We start from the raw sequence: 25,384 nt of genomic DNA, 5'->3' as shown, positions 1-25,384 counted from the left end.
AAAGCCACCAGAGGGAGCTTCAAGCTCACAATCCACTGTTTTCACTGCATTCAGACAATATTTATCTGTACAATGAAAGTAAGTCCAGCTAGTTTTTGTTTCAAAGAAAAGGCCAGCATATACATATTCTGTGCAAATTTCACATTGTAAGAACACTGGCTTAGTGAGCTCAAGAGCCCTGTACCCTGGTGCCCAGCACCTCCTTGGCACAATGGGGTTAGAAACATATCCAAGGTATTCATCATGTTTGGAGGGTCCCCTAGAGCACACATGCCCATCCACTGTGCTCTTCCTAATTGTCTCCTTCAAACTCTGCCCTACTATCCAACTTACAAGGCATTAAAACACAGTAAGGTAATGAACAAGTTCTTTTGGCATATTGAAACCATTTGCACCTATATCACTTTCCTTTCTGTACTGTCTGACATTACCTCTAACCATTTGTTCTCTCTTTCATCCTGCAAGTTACCTACAAAAACTTCTCCAGGACCATAATGACCTTTCTGATTTTAGCTTAACAAGCTACTGCCCCACAAGAAAAGAGTTCCTATATGACACAGTATTATAAATAAAATTACAACCTTTCAACTACCAAAGCTGTCTGGATACAAAAAAGGACCAGAAGCAGCAGTGCCCACAAATAGGATCCAGCAGGACCACTGTTTCAAATGGCAGCTACCGCCTCAAAGTAAAGGGAAACTGAAAAAAGACAAGACTAGAAAAACTGTAGCAGACCAGCACTAACACTTGCAGGACCACTAAATGTACCTGAAAGCAACTCCTAAGAAAGTAAAGTAACTGCAGAAGATTGGAGACCAACTGTCAAGGAAAGTGCACACATGACCAGGAAACATCTGTCGACGTACATGTGGAAAGAATAAGGGCTTTGGGATTTTCTTTTATTTTCAATAGGAGTAGTTAGATGTATACAGAGGGAGTGAACCTACATATATGTATTCAAAACACCTGCTTTATAGAAGCATTTCCTACCTCAGTAACATTCCATTTAAAAACAGAATGCAATTATGACTGACTTGCCAGGATGGAAAGTGCCGAGAAATTAAAGTAATAGATACAAACAACAGATACAAATAGATACAAAAGAAGCAAAGAGGTTGCAAACACAAAAGGTTCATTAAAACTAAAGTTGAAGTCACCGTGAATTTGCCACTAATGGGCTGAAGAAGTAACACCACATCCACATTTGAAGTCTGCTTTTTTAACTCCTCTTATCTGAAAACACCTGTTGCTTTAAAAAAAATAAATTAATTAAATTCCACCTTCCCAAGTAATTCTGTTCCGGCAGTTTTATGTAAAGTATCACAGATATACAAAATACAACTTTTTTTGATCATATGTTAGAAGTTATATTATTTCCCTAATGGTTTTAGATCACAGAATAGAATTGACGAATCACATAATAGTTGGAAGGGACCTTTAAAGGCTATCTAGTCCAACACTCCACCATGGGCAGAGACACTTTCACCTTCCACCCAACCCGGGTGCTCAGAGCCCCATCCAAACTGGCCTTGAACATTTCCAGGGATGGGGCATCCACAACTTCTCTGGGCAACCTGTCCCAGTGCTTCACCACCCTCACGGTAAAAAATGTCTATCTTCTTACAAGGCCAATAAAAAAAGACTGAATTGGCTTCTGACTATGAATCTTGAGCTCTTCTATACCTTCAACACTTTGTTGAAGTTGATTGGTTAGTAGTTTCTTCTAAGATCAATGTGGATTCCAGAGAATATTATTTATTGCTTATTTAAGACACTGATAGTATCTTAAAACTAACAACTTCCACCATTCAAGTGACAACATTATTATTAAAATCAATAACAGAGTAGTTTTTTATTTAAAAATTTAGCTAACCAGCTTGCATTGGTACTTCTGCATCATAATTTTGCTAAGAAAAATCCAGGCCATGATCAAATACAAACATAACTAGGGATGATGGGGTGAGTAGCATTCCTTCCCTCCAAGAAAAAAACTTGCTAAGACAAATTTTGATTTTTCACTTTTGCTATGGCAAGACAGCACTGAATACAACCAAAGTCAGCATCTTCCTACAATTACACTGGGGGAAATCTGCAAATTAGCATGTCACAAAGAACAGTCACGCACTCCTCCAGACTTCCCTGCTTGGGAGAATACAGAGAGAGTACACTGGGGTGTTTTAAGCTGACACCCACAGTATTCCCACCTACAATAAGGTTCCCTATGAACAGCACAGCCTAAACACTAGCAGGATTATGGAAAGGCAAGCATGCCTACTAAGAGAATTTTATTGGTAAAAAAAAAAAAAAAAAAAAAAAAAAAAAAAGCATCAAATTGCTTGTACCTGCTAGTATTAAAACCAAGTAGGAGCTCTTCTTGCCAAAGGCAATGTTTATGTCCGCAAGAGAAGTACATTACAAACTTGACAAGGGCAGAAACAAAGACCTGATACTTTTACTGAAGTGTGACTTCATAAAATTCACCACAAACTCCCCAAACTGACTTCCCAGTATACAGGGGAATTACCCTTCCTTGCAGTCAAAAGGTACAATAAAACTGTTCCCAAACTCTGGTCTGCAGGCCACTTTTGGCTGATGAAAACCCAAGACATTCTTGCTCTTCAGAATGGTGTCTAGACTCTGTGCTGCAGAGAGCCTGGAAACCCAACAGGGAAGAGCTTAGGAAACAGATCTCTATCAATATACAAGGATAAGCAAAAGCCACCACAGATGGCAATGGCACTGCTGGGTCTGGACTTTGCTGACAGCCACCATCAGGCAAGACACGCTCAGAGAAGCAGGGAATAAAGGAAGCCCAGATGGCTTGCCAACATGTCCCAGCAGGCAGGGAAGCCAAGGAATCGTGAGGCATATGCAAAGGAGAAAGATCATGAGTGAACTTGAGAAGCACATGCAGGGGAACACCACATGATGGTGAAAACATAGCTGAGGAGTACAGCCAAAAATAGAAGGAGAAAGAGGAAAAAAAGGGAAAAAATAACACAAGGGCACATACTGCATTTAGGAAAGCTGAATATATTACTCCACCCACGTAAGCAATTGTTACAACTGCAACATATCTAAATAATCTGAAGTCATTCAATTTTAAATTGGTGTTCCTCTACTAAGATGACCAAAACCCACTCAAACCAGATTTCTGTATCTTAAATAACAAAAATACCTTGAAATAATTATTCCCCCAAACAGTTCTGCTGTATAAGCAATTTATACAAAAGAATCAGACTCTCAGAATAAGGCGATTTCCAAGTTTAACTCTACTAAAGTCATTTCAAGCAGCATATCCCTAGACTGAGTTACCTGACTTCTGTGGAGTCAAGCCATAACAAGTTTCCATTCCAGTTTTAGCAGCAACACTTTTCAAGTATTCCAAATAAACTTTTTTCTTACAATATATCACAGCACACTCAAAAACTGTCACTTGTCTTATTAAAGTAGCTAATCAAAGATAATATAGGAGTCAGGCACAGAGAACTGGACAATCAGCCACACTTTTGTTCTTAGATATTCACCCTACTTCTCTAGCAGACACTGGTACCTAATGATGCAAGGACGCCTTGTCCTTTCATGAGGCAGATGCCACAAGCTAACAATTCAGACTGGATGAAGATGCTCAGCTCTGCAACTGCTTTATAAACAGATCAGACATTCCAGCCTTGGGCACAAAGCCAGAAGGAATTTAGACAACTGGTATCAAGAGCAGCTTCTGCTGTCCCAGTCAGATCTGCCATGACATGACTGCCTAGCTTTGAGTAATAGCTACTACAGAAAACTCAGCTGGCCCAAACGACATCTCCAATTATGGTCCAATGACATCCTTTATTCTTACTTTTTTTAACAATCATTTAAGTTACAGCAGTAACTCATCCTCCAATTTAAAAGATACTCAAGATTATTTGTAAAGATTGGTAAGAAAGATGCAATAAAAAACTTCCAAACAGACCTGCACTAGAGACAACATGGTGGAGATTTAAGAGTTTCTGAACAAAAACTTTCTTTGATTTAAAAAAAAAAAAATCCAAAAGTAATTATGACTTGAATTACTTAAACTCCAGGGTGCCCAGTATTTTTCAGCATATATTTGGAACAAATGTGTGACTGCTGGAAAAATTACCTCCTACACACCTACTCACTCACATCTTGCTTTCATGCAGAAACTTAACAATAGGGGGAAAAAGACATTTTTTTTCTTGTCAACTTTTGCTTTGTATTTTGAAGCTGAAATACATTATTAAGTCTTTTGCAAATAAAAAACAGGAGACAAGTCGTGGTTTGTAATAATAAGAGCTATTCTCAGTTTAGTAATGTTCTTGTATAAGGTACTATATATATATACATCAATTGACTAAGGAGCCAAAGTAAATCATTACCAGCAATAACAAAACATTTTCTGAGATAAGACTTCTCTCCAAGGCAAGCAACAAACACTACTGAGCTTTTACTTCTCTGCTAAAAATCTGATCCACAAATATAGACTATTACAGGCTCTCCACTGAAATTACCCTTCATTTATGCACACAACACAGCTAAATCTGAAAAATATCCCATAATGCATATTTAGCCTACAGTAGTCTGGCTGTGGACAGTGAGAAGATGAATGCTGGCATGAGGATACTGTTCTAACACTGTTCTAACATTCCAAAGCACAAATGAGGTCTGACCTGCAGTTCTGTTTGGCAAAATAACTTTTCTAAAACATCTGATTGACTGATGGCAGTGGGAAAATCCACGTGCTCCCTTGAAGTCTGTAAGATTCAACAAAGAAACAAGAAGACATTCCATGCATGTCAGAGAAAGCTCCATCGAGACACAAAGTGCGACTCACTATGTAAGAGAAGGACAAAGATAAGAAAAACACTGTAACTACACAGAACAATTACAGAAAACCTCATTGTTCCAAATTCAAACCTTTTCCAAGTATTTAATGTTAAATAAAATCAAGTGACTTTGACTTCAGTAAAAATGGCCCATCACTACTGTAGTAGCACAGGAACCCTAAAAATGTTACTAAAGGATACAAAAAGTCAAAGTGCCCTTATAACAACTGCACTCACACTAGCCTCAAGACCTGCTCTCCCATTTCCTTTCATCGTGTAAAAATCTTCCTATTAAGAGACAGGAAATTTAGCAGAAAATAACCCTCCATGCATTCTAGCTACTCCTCAGGTATCACAGGGCTGCTGGTGGCTGGCCCTAAATTCTGAGTGATAGCCAGTTTGGCAACACCATGGTCCTCTGACCATCTCCTAGAGCTGGAGTGAGCTCAGCCTCCTCATCCTGAAGCAAGAAAGAGAAGAGTTGGTGGAAATGAGCCAAACTTCTCCCTCAGCTCCCACCAAGCTGCTTCTCTCTTTCCCCACAAGGAGGCATGGAAGATACACAGGTAACAGGTGGAAAGGAGTCTCAGCATCAACACACACCACAAACCTCACTGCAGGGTGGACTATCCCCATGACAGGTCCTGGTTCTCCAGCAAGAGATAGGATCCTGGCCTATCCACAGCCTCTGAAGTCTTGATTGCAACTTGATCATAAGATTCAAGTAGCTCACCCCTGTATTGCTCATTTCTGTGCCTATAAGACAGCACAGACACCACTTAAAAACATGTCCCAGGATAGTGACAGTGAATTTCAATACAAAGTTTGAAGTAAAGAAAGAACCATTGTGATCCCTCTTCTACTAGACAGGAGATTGTAATAATTCTGGTATTGGCAATACTCATTTTCCAAAGTTCTTGAGATGTACATAATACATGACCCATTTATCAGGCTGACTACACATCAAATACAGTCAGCATTTGCTCTCCTTCTGCAAAATAAAGTTTCATACTGTGCGTGAAATAGGTCTTATACTACCTATTTTTTCCTATTGTCCAATTTCAAATACTTGCTGAAAGAACAGCTATAACCACCCATTGCTGTAAGGGTAGCACTACTTTTACTTGCATGTAGCTTTCTACGGTAAGCACGTACAGTGGAGTGAGACACCACAGACATCAAGTCAAAAGCCATCAATCACTACATGAAATATTTAAACTGAGATAGTGATAAATTTTGATTTCTGAGCGTTTTAAGCTTTGACTCCTATCAAAAAGGCATTTCCTCCCACCATGTTAATGAAGAAAGGCAGGCACATAGGGCAGCCAGTTCTGCTGCCAAAATTCAGACTTTAGCACTTCCTCCACCATCAATCTTGTTAAAATGTCAAAACCATTTTGTGCTATCACAGTTATTTAGGAAGAGTTGATTTAAAAGCAAGATAAAGAAATTTTTAAAGTTTATCTAAATTTGATGTGGAAAACTCCTTTAGTTTATTATACTTTCAAAATGGTGTGGCCTAAAATGCCTACCTTTATTAATGGCTTTTAACTGTTAGGGCATTAATGAAAATTTACAGACACAAGTCAAACACACACAAAGTACAATATCCGAATCATGTAAGGAAACAGGTAAGACAGACAGATACAAGGTACAGACAATAAGTCAAGGTTCAGCAAAAAAGAGGAGCAGAACAGAGGCTGGAGGAGGAAATTCATAACCTGCATTAGGTGGAAGAGAAGGAAGCCAAGAGAAATTGTGAAACTGAAATTAATTTTGTCAAGAGAACCCAGGAAGAATTATGAACTTTCCCTGAACACACCTCAAAAAAGTCCTTCCCCAGTTTGCCCATACTGGGAAACAGCAAAAATCCATTTAGAATTGTAGATACTTGAGACACTAATACATCTTCTACTTTTACCTTATTTCCCTACTTTGTTCCACTCTTGCAAATACAGCCTGAACCATGATACTGAAGAAGCCACATGTCTGTATTCATCCTCTGATATACAGGAGAACAGACACATGACACATTTTGAGAAAACCTCTGCTAAACATGAGTTTTCATGACAAAGTTGGGGTTTTTTAATTCCATACAGAAACATTTTGGGATTTCATTTAGAAGGTGAAATTTTTAGGACTCCCTTAAAGTGCATGCCTGAGCTCACTCTAAGAAACCTGCACAAATTAGCCAAGTCTCAAGTCCTAAAGAGTCACAGGGCTCCACATACTCAGGCCCCACTGAAAAATTATCATGAAGAAATGTGGTCATAATAATATATTTTATTCTCAGCACTATTAGAGGGAATATTACTATAAAATGATCAGGAGACTAGCTCCAGATACAATACTGTCATTTCTCTTGATATTATAATTTAATATTTATATATTCTCCACTAAACGATTTATTATCCTGAAGCAACCCAACATCTGTTCCTAATCCCACTTAAAAGAACCTCACAAAATAAAGGGTTTGCAGTTTACCCTCCCTAATTCTCTCAAGACGATGCACATTTGTTTTTGTGCTTGGGCTTTTGGTGGCTGTTGTTGACAGGTGAGGAAAGCACTATTCATACTCTCCCCACCGAGAGGAGTGTGCCTGTTTTGTAAACTTATTTGCACATTTCCTCAACAAAGCAAGACACAGCCATCTGGGAAGCTACCAAGACTATGGTTCAAAGAGAAGTCAAACAGCAGCAACATTATTAACAAAATAAACAGTAGAAGCTGGTGGCCCAAGAGATGAAAAAGTTAAACTAAATGTGAACAGTTAAGACCTTGATGAAAAACAAAACAAAAACCAAACCAAAATGATGATGCAGAAAAAATGCAGAGCTCTCTTTGCACTTAAGATCAGTGAAGGTTAATGTAATGCTTTTTAGCCACAGCTTCAACAACACACAATTCAGCTTTAAGGTACCTAGTAGCAAACCAGCAGCTAGCTGCACAGGGGGAACATATTCCTTCTCCCCCCACAGGGCTGCAGTCCTGTGCTCCCACTTGGGGATCTCTAGCTCCTGTATACACAGAGATGCTGTGAAGACGTCCTCATGAAATCTACCAGTGATAAATGTGTAAAATGTGGCTTCTGGATGAGGTGTGTAACATAGGAGGAAACCAACTGAGCTGTAAGGTGACACCCAGAGCAGGCAGGCAGGGTCTGCCAGCACCAACAGCAACTGTGTGAAGTCATGGCAAGAAGAGCAAGCAACTGACTTAAGGGACCACGTGAATGCCAGGACCACCAATACAAGACCAAGCTGTGGCAGATCAGTTCTGAGGAAGTTCATAACAAAACCCTGAAGACCACTTCTTTGCAGAACCAAAAGAAATAATCAAAAGAAGAGCCTTTGCTGTTTGCCCAAGGTAGGAAGTGACACATGTAGATGCTAGTCTAGAGAGGATGGCACTTAACCCCACATCACCAGTTGGATACCTTCCACCTGCCCCCAAGACAGGCAGTGCACAGAGATATGACTTCTCTTGCGCTGTCACAAAACACAGATGGCAGTTCTGCTGTAACTCATCAAGGAGCCAGAGTGGTTTGTGCTTGTACAATTGTTTCTGCTGCTTATTAGCTTTGATACTGCTTGCACGCCATCACTAATGCCACAATTAATAATAGTTGGAACATTGTTTCACAGTAATAAAGGAAGGTATAACTGAGTGTTGGTTGTCATCCAACTGCACTGCTGATCTTGGTGCAAACCAATGCTTAAGTCCCAGAGCCACAGAGGCTCTGTGGCACAGGTCAATGCACCAGCCTCAGGAGTACACACACTTACTGGATTTTCACACTCTGTGTTAATGATGCTGCAACACATTTTTTGAATTCTGCAAACTGCCCCTGCCCTCCTTCATATACTGTTGGAGCAAAAACCTATGCAGCCAGGATATTAACTTGTGATGTGAAGGAGTCAAATCCAAGGTCCTTTCAAAGCAACCTGAAGAAGTGATAGAACATGGCTCAATCATTTCCTTGTGCCTTAGAAACTATCAAATTACCCATTTCCAAAAAATCTGAAATACAAAGTTGAGGAACATACCAGTCACTCCAATGCAATACCACGTACCTTTTCTGCAGCTCTTCAAATGAACAGATTTCAAAACACATTTGTGAAGGATGTTGGTATTATTTTCCATCACTATGACAGGCTCCTAGTCTAAGTTGACAGTAAGGAAGTGGGGCTGCCTCTCCAGAACTCCAAGGCTGTGGTGCTTGGCGATCTTCCATTCCTTCCAGCCATGTTAATTCCTCTCTGCTCCTAGACACACACTGCTATCCTGTGCTAGCTTTGGCAACTGGCAAGTCCTTCTGACAGCCAGCCCAGTTCACTAACCTAGCAGATAATCAATCCAGCAAAAAGACAAGTAATGCTTTTCCTCTGCCACTCGGTGTTAGGCTGGTTTATGCTCTTGTGAAAATATAGCCTATGTCACACTTACAAGCCTGGGACTGCAGATGTTCTTCACCCTAGCCAAGGCTTTTGAAATCCCAGGGAATGCCATCATAAACTGTAAAATTCCATGGCAAAACACCTTTCTGCACTTCATTGATTTCACAGCCACAGATTAATTATACAAAGCCTTCAAGAGACCCTGGCATAAGGCAGATTTTCAACACTATCACAGCTGTGCCTCTAGCATTTTGCACAGCTGCACATAACACAGCTGGCCTGAGTGAGACAAAGAGTTGAAACTCATAATTTCAGCACAAATCATGATATACCTTTAGCCCTTCTTCATATTCACTTCTGTAGTTCTGTAAATTTTGAATGTAGTAGGCACCACTAAACCAACTTCTCAGACTTACAAAATAACAAAACCAAAAACCATTATTCACTTGCTCCTACTTCAACTTAAATAACTTTAAATGTATTTTTCTACTAAAAAAAAAATCAGTCTTGATTTGAAAAGAAAGAGAATTGTATATGCTACTTCCAAAGTGGTTTAACACCATTTGACCAAATTTCTTCCAGGAGCATAGGAAAACTCTCTCATCTCAGTCAAGGTAGTAGAATTGTCTCTAGTGCAACGCAGAGAAAATTACGTTAATTAAAAGACTCTTTTCTCCCTGAATTCACTACCCAATCTAGTTCATTATGCAACCACTCAGGTGGGTGTACTATTATCCTATGTTCTGGCAGAGCCAAAGACAGCACTCTACAGCAGCCACTCATTGTTATGTCTCTGAAGTAAGAAAGTTTGGGGTTTGTCTTTTTGGGAGACAGGAAAGAGGAAGAAGAGGAACTATTTAAAGTATATCCTCCTGTCAATTTTCATTCATTCCCTAAAATCCCTATCTTAACGACTACTCCCTGTTCAACAAGATGTTTTGGACTTCAAAGTCCAAAGGACCAATGCCTCCTAGAGCTCAGATCTGACACCTTCTCTTGTACGCCACATCTCCCAGCACATATGTGGGTTTATGCCACTCATACACCCCACTACACATCAAAACTGCAGAGATCTTATGTACACCTAATTCAGACAGACTTTTTAGAATCAAAACACTGTCAGAAACTGATGAAAAGGAGTATTTTACTTATCTGCTTGTGACAGGATCAGCTCAACTTAATAATCAAGAGGATTTCTTCCACCTCTCCATAGGGAAAGCTGTTAATTAACTAATGAACACAGATTAGCATAACAACGATAAGACTCTTAGGAAGCAGGTTAAAGGGAAAACAGCAGTAGGTAGTACCTGAAGAAGAATAATCCAGATGGAGTTATGAACTAATGAAGCTCCCCAGCAGATGAATGTAGAAGCAAGCATACAGTATTTACATCTATTACTCAGAACAAAATATAAAAATATGCCGATGCAATGCTGACGTGTCAAATGGGTGTGAAACATATTCATTCAAAAAGACAAATACTCCCTCTGTGAAACAGTCACGAGAAATAAACCCTAAGCATGCATAATCCCATTTCACTAGATTTTAATTTCATCAAACACAATGTTTACTTTTCAAAGATATCAGAATCTCTATCAGTTCTCACTTCTCTAATCTCAGCTCTTCACTTTAGTACAGATAAGCTCCATGCACATTTGTTCTCAGTTCCCAGACAGGAGTTTCACTAGCATGGTGCACACTGCATGTACTTATCTCCCAGGCTGTAATCTGAACTGTGTGCCTGTAAAATGCACCAACTATACCAGCTGTTAAGCTAAAGAAGAAAAAACTATACATATATACAATGGACTCTTTAAGTTACCCAGTACTGCTTCAAAAAATGATCTGGACAGCTCAGGTTCGCTGAAAACAACACCTTGCTGCTCTGAAGCAATAAAGAAAAGTACAATGTTAAGTACTATTAGGAAAGGAATATAGAAGAATATCAAAAATTTACAACCATCTAAAATCCTCAAGTACCTACAGCACAGAATTCTGGTAAGTTCATTCAAAAGCAATATCATAAATCTAAAAAATTACAGAGGGATGATTTGATGTATGGTGGAACATCCCATATGAAAAAATGACAAAACCCTTCAGTTTAGCTGAGAGATGACTGAAGGATGAAATATGATAGAGAATTATAAAAATCACAAAGGATACTGTTGAAGAAAAATCAGAACACTTTATAGTTATTTCTCCCAATTTAAGAATGAATTAATTTATCAATCAGCATCCTTCACTCAAAGAACTATATTCTTTTTTTCCAAAAACACTTGTAAACCCCATTACATTCAGACCAGTGTGTAATATATATATATATAAAGACTAAATAATATATTAAAAAAATGAAAAGAAAAAAAAAGCATTCCAAAAACAACTGGACACATCTGTGGGAGAAAAACAATGATAACACCTCAAGCTCATGAAATTGCTAATTCAAATAATGTAAAGTATCCACTAATGGATCATCCTTACTTTTCAGACCTCTCTAAATCAGCAGCTTGAGGTGAGCACTGGAAAAAACCCATCTGAGCAGAAGTATTCTCTATTCTAGGCATAATATAGTGCACACCCTGCTTATTTTATGGGTGACAACTTGGAGGACTTTAACAAATCCTCTCAGCACTGGAATGATTCATTTGTCTGATTTCTTCCAACAGGCAACCTGCCATAACAAAAGCAGAGCTAGTCCATCTTTCCCTTTCACCCTTACTATAAGCCATACTTCACAGTCTGAAAAATTGCCTCACAATGAAGACATATTGCAACAAGAAACTGAACTTCCTTGTGGAATAAGGATTGCCATGCCCTTCTCTTTATGGAGAACAGACTGGCTGGTTATGTCAAGATTGAGATAGTGGAGAATTGATATGGCTGATTGAGCAAAACCACAAGCTAGGCCAGTTGATCATCCTGCACCTGGATTTGAGCAAGGCTTAGTACTGAATGGTGCCTGGGCTGAAGCAGAGGCCCCACAGCCCAATGTGGTCTCAGTGAAGAGCAGCAGAGCACCCAAGTCCCTGTGCCAGCCCTCAGCCCCTTCCCTGTGCACAGCAAGCCTTGGTTTGGATCTGTTCCTCTGAGGAGACAATGATGGGAGTAAAGAGCTGGCAAAGGTCTGATGGCCACCACTGACATACCACAGGTCTGTGCTGTCTTTTTTTAGCCAAAGGTAGCTCGGTTTGATGAAGGTAACCAAAGGTTTACCTCAGATGAGGTAAACCTCATTAACCTCTTGTTTATATATTAAAAACCACATCCACCAGTATGAAAATTAGAAAACAGATGTCCCCCCACCCCACATCTACAATGGCAGCAACAGGCAGCCAATGATTTTTAATTACAGTCATTCATCCTTTTGTCCAAGGAGTATAAAATTGATACTTGAAATCCTCCACTATGGAAGGACAAGAAAACAACCCCACTCTGCAGACAAGTCAATGGGCTTCCTCCTCTCCCCAAAGAAGGGACAATTCTGTGGTAAGATTTGTGTCTCTGGCTGCATTGGAACTTACCTGGGAACACTTATACACAGAGTTATGCACTTATATTTTGTAGCTCTAGTGCATTTATCAGCAATCTAACGAAAACTATAATCTGCTGCTTCAATAAAACAGACTATTCATGACTCCACAACCATGAAAGTTCTTCTTCAATGTGACCGGACTTTAGCGCCTAGCTGGTTATAAATGAGAAATTAAGCCTCTGCACCCAGCCCCTCTGATCTCTGAGGACTAGCCAGAAGGCAAGGGGGTTTAATTCCTGACAGTTTCATACACTTACCACATCATGCGCAATCTCCAAGAAAGGTAGATCAAAATGAGCCAACCTTACAAACTGTCATGGTTGATGGTAAAAACAGTCTGGTCTTACTGGTGTGCTCCCTTATGCTCTTACTCTGTAAGCTTATTTGAACATCTGAAAGTGAAGTTTGTAGGACTACTGTCAGACTCCCCAACTTTAGCCTGAAATTGCCCTCAGAATAGTGGGATACATCACAAAGTGGTACCCTGAGAAGGCATTGATATGAGAAGCCACATTACCTCCCCCAAACACACAACACCCACCCTTTGAAATAGACCACAGTCAAAATAAAACATTTACAAACTTTTAAATAATGGGATTCTTCTGCAAAAGCCTTTGCTCAAATGTTTTTTGAACTTTCTAAGAGCCACACCACATAGAATAGCCTAACACAGACCTCTGGACCTACTTTGCTCAATCCCCTGCCCAAAAAAGAACTAATTTCCAAGTTAGATCAGGTTGTTCAGGGACTTGGTCAGTCAAGTATTAAATATCTCCAAAGATGGGAGATCCCATAGCCTCCCTACAGTCTCCTCCCCTGCCTTCACCAATCACACTTGCTGTGATTTTTTTTTTTTTGTTTTCTCTCCAGCTGGAATGTACCCTTCTGAAACTTGTAACCTCTTCTCTTTTCAGTGTGCAGCTCTAAGTGAAGTCTGGCATTTCCAATATCAGGAGAGTCTGAGTTCACAAGTAAATTGTACAGTGAAGGTATATTATACACTTGAGCCAACCTGACAGCACACCACTGGCAGGGGCAGACCAGCTCTGTACATGTCCAACAATCTAATTTCAGTGCCCCTGTGCTAGCTCTGCAACCTAAATGGCTGCACAGATAGCCAATACATCTTGCTAACCTGACAGAAATCCATTCCCTTGTTTAATTCCTATGTCATCTCAGCAATATTAATATCTTCTGCACAGGGTCACAAGGGAGAAAGTGGAGCTGCAGGTAAGAACAGAGCACCCCTTTTTGGAGGGAGGTGGGGTGAACAAAATATAACCTGTGAATTTACATTTAGGTGTCAAAGAATATCATATGCTAGAAAATTTCAACCTGCTTTAGTAAACTCTCAGCAATAACCAGACGGTGTTAGGCATGTTTCCTACTTCATCCTCTCACTGCTGGGATGAAATTTATGTTTCTCTCCTTAATAATACAACCAATGTCTTCTCTAATCCATGAAGACAGCTATTAAAACAGTGCTTAACTGGTACTAATTATATTTGGCAATAATTACTACCTGTGCTAAACAGAACATAACAGATAGGAGATGCATGGTCAGGTGACACCAAGCCAGTAGGAAATGGAGGAAGAGTAAATTAATTCAGTTCATGCAGATGTTGGTGTATGGTCCTTACCAAGCTGAAGTCACACAGCCCAAAGCTGGATACCAGCCTGTGGCACTGAGAAACTTCACAGGAAAGCACTAATGGGGATCTTACTTCAGGTAAACACCATGTGGCTTTACTAGAAAGGAATTACATACCCAATTTTTATACTGCAAATACTTTTACACACATGAAAGAAAACTGTCACAGCAACAGCCTTCAAAGTCATACTTGGCAGCTAATGACAACATATGTTTCATCTTTTATAACAATTCATTGATTTATACCAAATTCCAATCCTTTCTCAAACTAAGCCTTTTGAATGTGAGCTACCTAGAACCTGGTGAAAGGCACTACTAGTAACAAAGGAAAAGCATTTCTATGCAGCTGTAGAAGAGCTTGGTGAGAGAAAAGATTGAATGTTTCCAGTTTTCAAACATGGCACGCCATGATTTGTAAGGTCCTTAAAGATGAGCAATTTAGCAGATCAGGACTTGGGCATACTTTATCTGACATGTAAAAAGTAATTTTCCAAAGGCAAACTCAACTAACCCAAAGCAATGAAAAAAAAAAATGAAAATACTTATGAAAGATTTAGAGAGCTCACAATAATCCATGCTTATCCTCAAGGAAAGTTAATTAAACACATTCAGGGTTTTTTATCAGCATGCCATTATTCTCCTCAAGGTTCAGTATTTCAATTTGAAATCAAGACAAGTATCAAGTAAACCACCACCACTCCCTGCTCTGTGTTTTGAAATGCTGAAATACCTTTGATGCATCCCTAACCATCTGTATTTTGCAAGGATTGCCACTGTCTCAGCTGCGACGGACTGGCACAAGAAAACCTTGCTGAATCCCTCCACAGCTCCCTGGCCAGTTAAAACCTTCTGCCATCTACTGTCAGACCATTCTCAGCTCTGCCCTTTCCCATTGCCTCAGGTATGGCTCCACTGCAAGGCGCCGACCCTGACTCAGTGACTTCTACACTAGCACCAAGTTCATCACCGTTCACCCCACAAGACTCAGATTTTTACATAAATACCTTTCTAAGTGATCCCAGCAGTTTGCTTGATCAGTTCACCCCTCCCATCTGCCACACAGAGATAACTTCCTGCCTTCATCCACAAGCAGACCTTTAACCAAACAGTGCAGCCCCCTGGCTAAATGAAATTCAGACCATCACTGCCCAGGTGCAGTCCTGGAACACAGTCAGGCCCCTCTGGTGAGACAGAACAGGAGCAGAGCCCATAACTCTTTCAGTCTCTGGGGTCTCACGTCCACCTTTGTGAAGCACCTGCTGAGCTGCACTCCTCTCCTGCATCCCTCCAAAGACTCAATGATTTCTGAAAAGGAACACAGGGCAACAACCCTAAACAGCTCTCACAGCTATTCCACAGCCAACCCTGCCTAAAGCCTGATTCTGGGTTCTCACCCTCATGGATAGCTTTAGTGAATATCTCTGTTTCATGCAGCTTCCTCGGTAAGAGCCATCTAACTAATTCTTCCCAGTTTAGTGTTGTCTTTGAAAGTTCCAAAATCAGCTGTGGAAAAAAAAATAAAATTAAAAAAAGCTAAATACCATGACAAGTCAGGTTCCACACTGTCAGAGGCTGTAGGGAGGAAGGTAGAAATTCAACAAGGATCCTAACATCCATGTGCCTGCAGACCCAAGACACATTTTTACCAGCAAGTTCAACAACTATTCTTCAACAGAAGCACAAACACTACCGTAAGACGCCTGCACCTTTTCACTGTATGAAAGTTTTTATTTAATTCAAGTCCACAGTAAGTTGCTCTTCCCTCTCAGCGCTAGCAGGGCAATGCTAGGGAAACAATGTCCACACAAGTTACATTTAGTCTTCAAGCACAGATGCAAGACTTCAGCAATGCCACTGCACATGCTATGGGTTTGATACTGAAAACTACTTAACCACCACGCTTTGTTCCCCACACGTGTTCTGTTACACAGCAATACTCCACTACTGAGTTTCCCTGGGCAGTCAAACTCTCCTAGTAACCACTGCATCTGTGTTATTTTTAAAACAGAGATACACAGACCTTACCAGAACATCTAACAATCTACACAGACATGTTTTGTAAAGCATGCGCAAATCAAAAGCAGCTTAAAGCCTGAAACCCATCACTGGTGGCATACTTTATGAGGTATTTTTCTAAAAGAACTAGTGCTCACTGCCAAGCTATTTACCTTTACTGTCCTGCTTGGAAACACAGTCAGTGTTTTTCAGGCTTTGACCTGACAAGGCATAACATGCATATTTTGATGGGACACCCACGAGTAAAGCTGATCACCTCTCACTTTACAGTCAGGCTACTTCAGGGAGTCATTAAAACATAATCATTCAGACTCTGGCCATTGATTAATTATTGATACCAGAAAAACTTTGCTACTGTTTCTTTGGTTCTTTTGAAATCCCATTAATAGCAACACCTTACAAACTTCACTTCTGACAGAATCACTTTTTGGTAAGATAAATTCTGTAGGGAAGGCTTTCAGCTGTAGATGTACAGAAGATCTGTAATAAAGACCTGTAAACTATACCAGACAACACAGAGCTTTTCATTCAAACAAGTCTTTTACAAGGATGCAAACCTAGGATATGTTAATACCAATGGTCACTACCGGTATCCAGCTCCATTGCATTTCTGATCTTTACCATATGGGCTTTCTTTTCCACGCAATTATGAAAACAGGATAACACACAGTCAGCAGGGTCAGTTAATTGATAATTAAACACACCAAGTGCGAAGCACCACTAATGGCTTTGCTTCACGGCGGCAGCACCGTGAGGCTCTGGCTCCTCGGTCCCCTCCGCTCAAAGGAAAACTCTGGAACCGTGGACCGCGCCACTCCCGAGGCCGCCCCGGGTGTCCCCGCCGGGCTGGGGACGGGCGCGACCTCCCGCCGCCCCTCCATGGCCCCGGGAGAGAGGAAGGGAGAGCTGCCCACTGGCAGCCTGGGGCAGGGGCTGGCGGTGCGGGTGCTGGGGCGGGGGCAGCCGGCACAGCCCGCCCGGGGCCGCGGCCAGCGGCGGCACATGGAGGAGCGGCGCGGCGTGGCCGGCCCCGGCGGCGGGGCCACAGGACGAGCCGGGGCGGCGCTGGAAGGACGGGAAGGGAGGGAGGGAGCCCGGCCGAAAGGGGAGCGGGACGGGGCGGCGGAGGTGGCGCGCCCGGCGGGCTGCGCCTCGAGCCCCGCGCCCCAGAGGCGAGGGCAGCGGGACGGAGGCGGGGAGGGGAGAGGGGACCGGCGCGGGCGCCCCTTCGGGGGCTCGGCGGCGCTCCGGGCTCGGCGGTGCCGCCGCCCGCCCTCACCATGAGCACTTTGGCCGCGTTCTCCAGCTGGGCGATCACCTCGGGGGCGCCCCCCGCCGCCGCGGCCGCCGCCGCCATCATGGTCTCTCTTCAATGACGCGCCATGCGCTGCATTCTGGGGCGAGGCGGCCGCGCGGCCAATCCCGGCCCGGCCCGGCCCCGCCGCGGAAGAGAAGCGGCCGCGCCGCCGCAGCACCGACAGCGCCGGGCGGGGACAGCGCCCGCCCCCCGCGCCTCCCTCCGCCCCTCAGGGCCCTCCGCCCGGCCCCTCCCGCCCCTCTCACCACCCCCGGGGCGGGCCCGGCCCCCAGCCGGCAGCGGGACCCCCAGCCCGCCCCGCCGGCCCCGGGTCACCGCGCTTCCCGGCCCTCCACAGGTTGTCAGGGGTGTAAGGGGCCTCTGGAGATCATCCGGCCCAGCCCTTGCCGAGCCGGGGTCACCCAGAGCAGGTTGCACAGCAGCGCATCCGGGTGGATTTGGAATGTCTCCAGGGAGGAAGGCTCCACAACCACCCAGGGCAGCCTGTTGTGGTTCTCTGCCGCCCTCCACGGAAAGAAGTTCTTCCTCACGTCGAGGTGGGACCCGCTGTGGCCATCGCTTCTCGCCCCGTCGCTGGGCGCCACTGAAGAGCCTGGCACCATTCTCTTGGCACCCTCCCTGGAGACCTGTGTGCACTTCCCTGCGCTTCCCAATGAGCCCAGGTGCTGCTGGTTCCTGCAGTCCCTTGGGCATTGCGGTGCCTGCAGGTCTGTGCTGGGATGAGAAGCTGAGTTTATAACATACGGCTTAAAAAGCGGGGAGAGGGTGGCCAGCATATTTACAAATGAACTGGTTTACAGCAGACAAACAAAACCAAAAAATAAAGTCACACACCAAAAAAAACCCACACCAAATGAACAAACAAAAAACCCCAACAACCCAACAATGTTTAAAACGCCCTTTCCCCCCATATAAATCCGCCTGGAGCTCCTTTCATGTTATTGGTTGTGAGCCACAAGGTAGTGTCAACTCTGAAAGATATGCTGAAGTGAACACTGCTGTGCACCTATAAGAGCAAAAGGACTCTCAGATTATGCCTTCACTGGCATTTCCTTTTGGTTAAAGAATTGGCCTTTTAAACAAATCAGATGGTTTCTGTTATTTCTTTTATTTTTAGAGGGGCAACACATTGTGATGTGTGCAGACTCTTGCAGAGGACAGCAGCAGCAGCAGGGTCAAACATGGAAGGTTCTTTTTTATTTGACTCAAATTTTACTTATATACACTTTTTACAAAGGGCTCACATTAGCCCAAAGAGGTTACAACCTTCTGACTCCATTAGTCACTATGACCATTAGTCAAATTCTTTTCTCAAAGAACAATTATGCAAAACATACTAATAAATTCTAAAAATACAATATTGTTTACATAAAGCAGCGTGAGAAAGCTGCTGCAAAAGTTCAAACACTTGAAAGCAAAAAAGTTAGAAGCAACAGGTTTCCACTTCGGTTTGCACACTGGAGCAGACTTGGAGCTTTGATACCTTCAGATGAAGCCAAAATGGAAGATCTGCAATTGCCAAGAAGTGTTCAGTGCACAGGTCCAGGCCAGATCCCCTTCAGAGCACTGAGCACTATCAGCTGTTGTGCTCCCCTGAACCCTCTGGACCTCTCTGCTCTTAACAGAGTCAGGTGTTTCCAGCCACAGTTCTCTCAGCCTTGGGCAGGCATTGTCTGACCTCAAGTGCTGAATTTATGCAAGGTTTGGAATTTATCAGCTAACTGAGCTGGCTGATAGCAGTGTTGAATGCTTGTCGGCTGTTCATATAATCTGAGTGTCAGTGGACAATGTTTCCATGCAGATGATACAATGTAATAGCCGAAGGTGGAAGAAGGAATCAAGGAAAGGAATGACAGCAAGAAATCCATCTTTCCTATTCCAAGGAAAAATGCAAGTATTTTTCTCCTAAGAAGTGACAGCTTTCAATGCTGAAGAGGGCATGGCAGTGCTTATTACTAGACAAGTTTAAAAGTAGCATAGAACCACGTAAATTATTGCTTTTGGGCTTTACCTAGGAGGTAGAACTAGAACGTGCATTTCAGAGTAAGGTTCACCTTCAAAGTTTAAGAATGTGAGGAGATCAACAGGGCTGCACTGAAAGGAAGGATCAATATAGAGAAAATTGAACAACAGTCAGAGATGGAGCAGTTCGAAGGTAGTGAGAATGTGACAACACATTCAAGTCCTGGAGTGTGTTTGTTGGGCAAACGGCACAATGTTCAACGAGTCTCACTCTCAAGAACAGACACCAGAGCTAAAGACTTTGAAATTTGTGTACAAAGAGGTAAAATGTCCAAAAAAATCCCTGAAAGATAGGAAAAACCTCCCTCCTATTTTAAAGAATTCTGTGTTCAGTACAGGACTACTTCAGCTGACTATTTCTGTACTTGTAATTTGTAATTTGTACTCAAAATGAAATTCTTCAACAACATTTTCAGCATGCTCAAAGGTTCTTCATTCCCCTGTGGACTTGTGTGTTTAGCAGCACACTTGAATAGCCATGCCAGCAATAGAAATAGAACAGCATTTTTCAGGTTGGGAGGACTCAAGAAGTCTTTACACACACTTCTGTTTCTTTAGCCTTCTGGTCAAGTTGCTCGGGGCTTTGTTCAGCAGGGTCTTGAAAACCTCCAAGAATGGAGAATGCACAACTCTCTGGGCAACCACGTCAATGCTTGATTGGTGTCACAGTGACCTGTTTTTCCCCCTTAAATCAGAATGTCCACATGTGTCTGTGGTTTCTCATCCTAATGCTGTGCACCTCAGTAGAGAGTGTTGCTGTATTTTCTTGATAATCTCAGGTACTAGAAGAAAACTCTTGGGTTTCCTTTCAAGCCTTCTGACTGAATGCAGTTCCCTCAGCCTTTCCTCACAGGGCATGTGCTCCCACACCAACTTGACCACCCTCAGCTGTACTCACTGCAATTTGTCAACTTCTTTCTCATAGTGTGGCCCCCAGAGTGCAATGTGGTTTCCAGACGTGATGTAACAAGTGCTGAGTAAAGAGGACTAGTACTTCTTTTGATCTATTGGCTGCATGCCTATAAAAACAACCTAATATGTCTATAAAGGTACCTTGCTCACTGCTGTGGTGTTCTGCTCATTTATGTTTAACTTGGTTCCTGTCAGGCCAAGTAAAGGGCATGGCTGGGCCTTAACTGCCCTGACACCTTCACCTGGGACTTTAGCACATGCAGTGCTGTGGGTTTGCCTGTGCCCACCCTGATCTCCTCTCATTGTGGCTCATCAGCTGTCCTTCCTCAATGGTCCTGTGTAATATTTAGTATTGTCTCCAACCCTTTCTCCTACATGGATCTTTACTCTGACTCTGCCTTCTACTGTTTCTGGCTTCTCTTTCTGTCTGGACTCTGGACATGACTCATTATCTTGCCTTGTCTTGGACTTGCAAGAAGACCTGTTGCCACTCCAGCCCCACCCAAATCCTATGGAACTGCACCCTGATTGGTGAGAGAACTGCCCTGCCTGTCCTGTGGTCAACTGCAGCTTATTCATCCTCATGGAGTGACCCTGCTCATGCTGTCCTTGCCACAGTCCACCAGGACCTCCAGAGGACTACTTTGGTCAGACTTCTGTACTGCTGTGGTGGTTATTCCATTTTAGGTATGGTATGACACTACAGGATCCCTCAGCCAGTTCCCTGAATAGGCAGAGTGGTTTGATCAATCTGTACCTATCCCTTCTGCCCTGAAGTTGTCTATTTGGGCACACTTTAGCATGCTCATTAAATACACTCCTCTTTCACAAGTGGTATGATTTGTGCAGACAAAATCGTGCATTTTACCATATCATCATCAGGTATATCTTGTCCTCATTTTGAGTGGGAGGACTGAGTGGAGTAATCTTCAGTAAAAATTACATGTTCAAGTAGTCACATTTTCTCTCAGCTATATTACAATCTTAATGTTCTCTTGGCTAGTCTTAGAAAAGCTGATTGTTCATTTATCTTGTCAGAGTCAATGCTGAAGCTATTTCTGCTGTTGGCTAAAAAAGATGTATCACATTGTTCCTTCATGCTTTCCTCTTTTGTGGTGCTAATCCTCTTAAAATAGTTCAAAGTTTTGGACTCGTTGCCAGAAAGAGTGTTGTTGGTAGTGGAGCCTGGGCTTCCTGCTTTAGCACTCCTTCTCTACCTTGTTTTCTCCCACAGCTGAAACCAGCCAACTATTGCCAGTTTGGGCTAAAGATTAAAATGTTAAGGAAAATGAAACAACAGTTGGTTGTTCAAACCGGTCATGAATTTGAGTTTGTTTTGAATGTGTTCATCAGTCCTACGCACACATACAGTAAAACTAGCAAAGATCTGCTATAGTCAGGAGCATCTGACAGAGTCTAGTGCAAGGGCACAGAAGTGACTGAGCAGTGAGTTAGATGAGGTAAGGAAATCACAGTCAGTAGGGAAGTGGATTACTAGTACAAAAACACAATGACAATTGCAAGCATGCAAGTGGCAAGCTTGGTAAGGAAATAATGTTTCATCACTGGCTACATAGAAGCTTTAGAAACCATCCTTTCCTATCAGGACATACATCTTGACTTATTTTCTGTGCCTGGTTTCCTAAGATGTTCCTAAGGTTGATTTCCAACAGTGTTCAAGAGATCTCTTCCTACATGGCCTACAGTTTTTTTCTCAGTAGACCCCATTTCTCTGGCCAGAACATACAGTTTGGTCCCTTTCCCAGGCTTTTTTTTCCTAACACCTGGCTTGACTGAATGGATTTCTGCAACAGCTCCTGCAATATAGTCTGTAAATAAATTGCAAATAAATTCTGCAATAAATTCCTGCAGTACTTCCTGATTTATTGCTGTCTTTTCATCAGCACCTAGTAGAAGTCTGTTCAGAGTACTGGTTCCAGTACTCGCTATTCCACTTGTGGTAGTATGTGATGCTCATCTCCAGTGACACAGAAGATCTCCCACCAGACACTTCAAAACAATTCAGATTAAGTCCTTCAGACAACCTGGCTAGGCTTCCATACAAATGCCCTCAGTCAAGTTACCTGGGCACAGTAAGCCACGATTCCCCTCTGGAGGAAAAGCTACCAAAATTACTGTAAGCAAGTTTGATAGCACTGCCCAGTGCTCTTGGTCACTTGCTAAACAACAGTAAGCAGCACTGCAAAGCTGGATAACATTCATTCAAGTAATTACATTACATTCAAGTAATTAATTTCAAGTTGTCAGTTTTGTTAAGAATGAAGTTTAACAAGGAATGCAATGTGTCATAGATGAGTTTAACCGGGAAGAGGCAAAATATTAGGTATTTATGTGAGCAACCTCCACATTGCAAGGCTGGGCCTACTGGAAGCAAGATTCAAACCAATTATTAACCATATTACACAGGTAAACACACAGGGCTAAGAATGAGGTTATGGAGAATTGGTGTGTAGTGTAGTTTGTGTGTGTGCAAAACTTGTGACACTGTCAGAGCAGTGGGCAGTCACAGTGGCCAGGAGCAGCCACAGCACACACCAATCATCAGTTGAGCTGCCACAACAGCAGCCTGCAGAAGGAGAATTCAGGAAAATGTCAGACACACAAATGATTGAGTCACACTCAATATCTGTTAGACTAATATTCTGCCCAAGAATTGAGGGACACACCTTGCACTTAAACTGACTTTTCACAAGCAAGTCCTTGCATTGAAATAGATTGACACTGGCTGGCAAAATGTCAGTAGAGTTAAAAAATGTAGGCTAGGTGGGCAGTTCTACTAGATACAGACTTTTGGCATCTTGTGACACTCATTCCTGTATTTGAATCTGTAACAGTAAGAGCTTAAGCATTGTTTAAAGCGAGTGCATTAATTGTTTTACAGGAAACGTGCTGTGTTTGGGTTTGTATCTGCTTACGTTCTGTTTCTTCCTGACTCCACTTGTCTGGCAACCACTGTGTCGGGGTTAGCACTGCAGTGTGCCGAGAAGAGGGGACCTCAACAGAACAGTCACTAAGTTTAGCTATTTTGACCTTCAGAGTTATCTTTAGGATTTATGACTGCTTGATCAGAATATGTTGCTTATGATTCACACTTGGAAGTTTATCAGTGATAGCTTACACTAAGTATTTGGAAAATATGCATGCTTTCCTCCACACAGCTTCTGTGCTGCCTCTGCCATGGAGTTCTGGAGTATTTGGGAACACTTTCCTAAGTATACTAGATGGTAGGATGATAACTAAAGCTAGCCTGTTTCAACTTGTCTGTAACAAACACTTAAAAATCTTCATGCAGCAGGTATCTATGTTGAAGGACGCAAATGCCAGCTCAGACAGCCAGCTTACTGCCTCTTTCATCTCAAGGCTGTTGTCAAGGCAAACTTACCAACCCAAGGGGGATCAATGCAGCACCAGTGTATTTTAGGCTACTGTCTCTAGACACTTGTTTCATGTAAGTGTCATTCACTTAAGATTGAGTCATTTGTGATTAGCATAGGATAGAGTACTGATGCTTTAGTCTCGCCTCTGAAATGGTTCTGTTTTGACCCTGCTCTAAAGATGCCTGCAAAGAGCTTCCTACTCCTATTAATTTATTCCTAAGCTCATCTGCTTAGGAGGTGACTTTTCCTTTCTTCCTTTCAGTTACTTACACATCACAGCCAAATTGTCACTGATCCTGCATAAGCAAGGACCTAAGTGGAAATCATCAGCAACACCCTTAGGTAAGACTCACCACCTAAGTACTAGGGGATTCCTGGGCCCAGTTTGGATGTGTGAGTCTCCCTATGTGTTGTAGAGGTACAAAACAGTGGAGTCTGGAGAAGCTGACAGCTGATGTCTGTGGTAGCTCACAGAAGGTGCCATTGAAGCCCTTAACACAAACACACACACATGTGCACACTCACAGGTTTGTTTTACTTGTGTTTGGAAATGCTTCCATACTACTTTGGAGGTTTTTCCTTAAGGACATCCAACACAAACTTTTGCTCAAAAATTTTCATCCTGGATGCAGAAATACCATGAAGTACTCACAAGCTGGTTCATCATCTAGCCATTTCCTATTTTGAAGGCAGTCCATGGAAAGCAAGACAACTGCTCAGCTGACCAATCCTCTGTACAGTCACCATAAATGTGTGCCATGTAATGAAATCAATTGCAATAGAGGAAACAAGGTTCAGTAACTAGCTGTACATAGGCTGTCTAAAAGTGGCTGACTTATGAGTCTGCAGCAGAAATATGCAACAGGACTCATTAATTTCTCTTTATTTTTGTCCCATATGCAGAAGAAGCAAGCAGTAGAAATACCTACTGACAGATTCTTCAGTAGCTGAAGGTCCATGGGCTGAACGATCATTGCATAGAACCATTTTACTGCTTCAGTTTGGGTCTGTAGTTTGCACTAGCTCCCTGAAAAGCTCATCCTAAGAATGAGGAGATTTTTCAGCTTTGGCAGTTCCAGAATAAACTTGGATTTTCAAAGAATTTCTTTCTTCCCTTGAGTTGTAGGGATGGAACATGGCATTGTACCTAAGAAGGAGATTCCTGGGTGACAGGTTAGTATGAGCTGTGGCCATCACTCTTACCTGCCAAGTTTGCTGTGGGGATAACTACTGGCACCCTGGTTTTGAACCACTGAAAATGTCGCCTGGATTTTGCACGTCCCCTCTGCCTCCTGCAACACATCACATC

At 42.4% G+C, this 25,384-nt stretch overlaps 1 protein-coding gene across 2 annotated transcripts in view; it reads right to left on the bottom strand.

Annotated features, from left to right (window-relative positions):
• XPO4 (exportin 4) overlaps window positions 1-17,793 on the bottom strand; it is an 81,022-nt gene extending 63,229 nt beyond the window's left edge. For both annotated transcript variants that reach the window (XM_083884978.1, XM_083884979.1), the window contains exon 1: window positions 17,705-17,793. In XM_083884978.1, the coding sequence (XP_083741104.1) occupies window positions 17,705-17,785 (81 nt within the window). In that variant the 5' untranslated portion in view covers window positions 17,786-17,793. The remainder of the gene's footprint in view (window positions 1-17,704) is intronic.
• Window positions 17,794-25,384: the final 7,591 nt, after the last annotated feature.

This window comes from Zosterops lateralis (assembly GCF_965231275.1).
Source record: "Zosterops lateralis genome assembly, chromosome: 2".
In the NCBI taxonomy this organism is placed as follows: Eukaryota; Metazoa; Chordata; class Aves; order Passeriformes; family Zosteropidae; genus Zosterops; species Zosterops lateralis.
The sequence above is the reverse complement of the archived record's forward strand: the minus strand, read 5'-3'. Positions and strand labels throughout refer to the sequence as shown.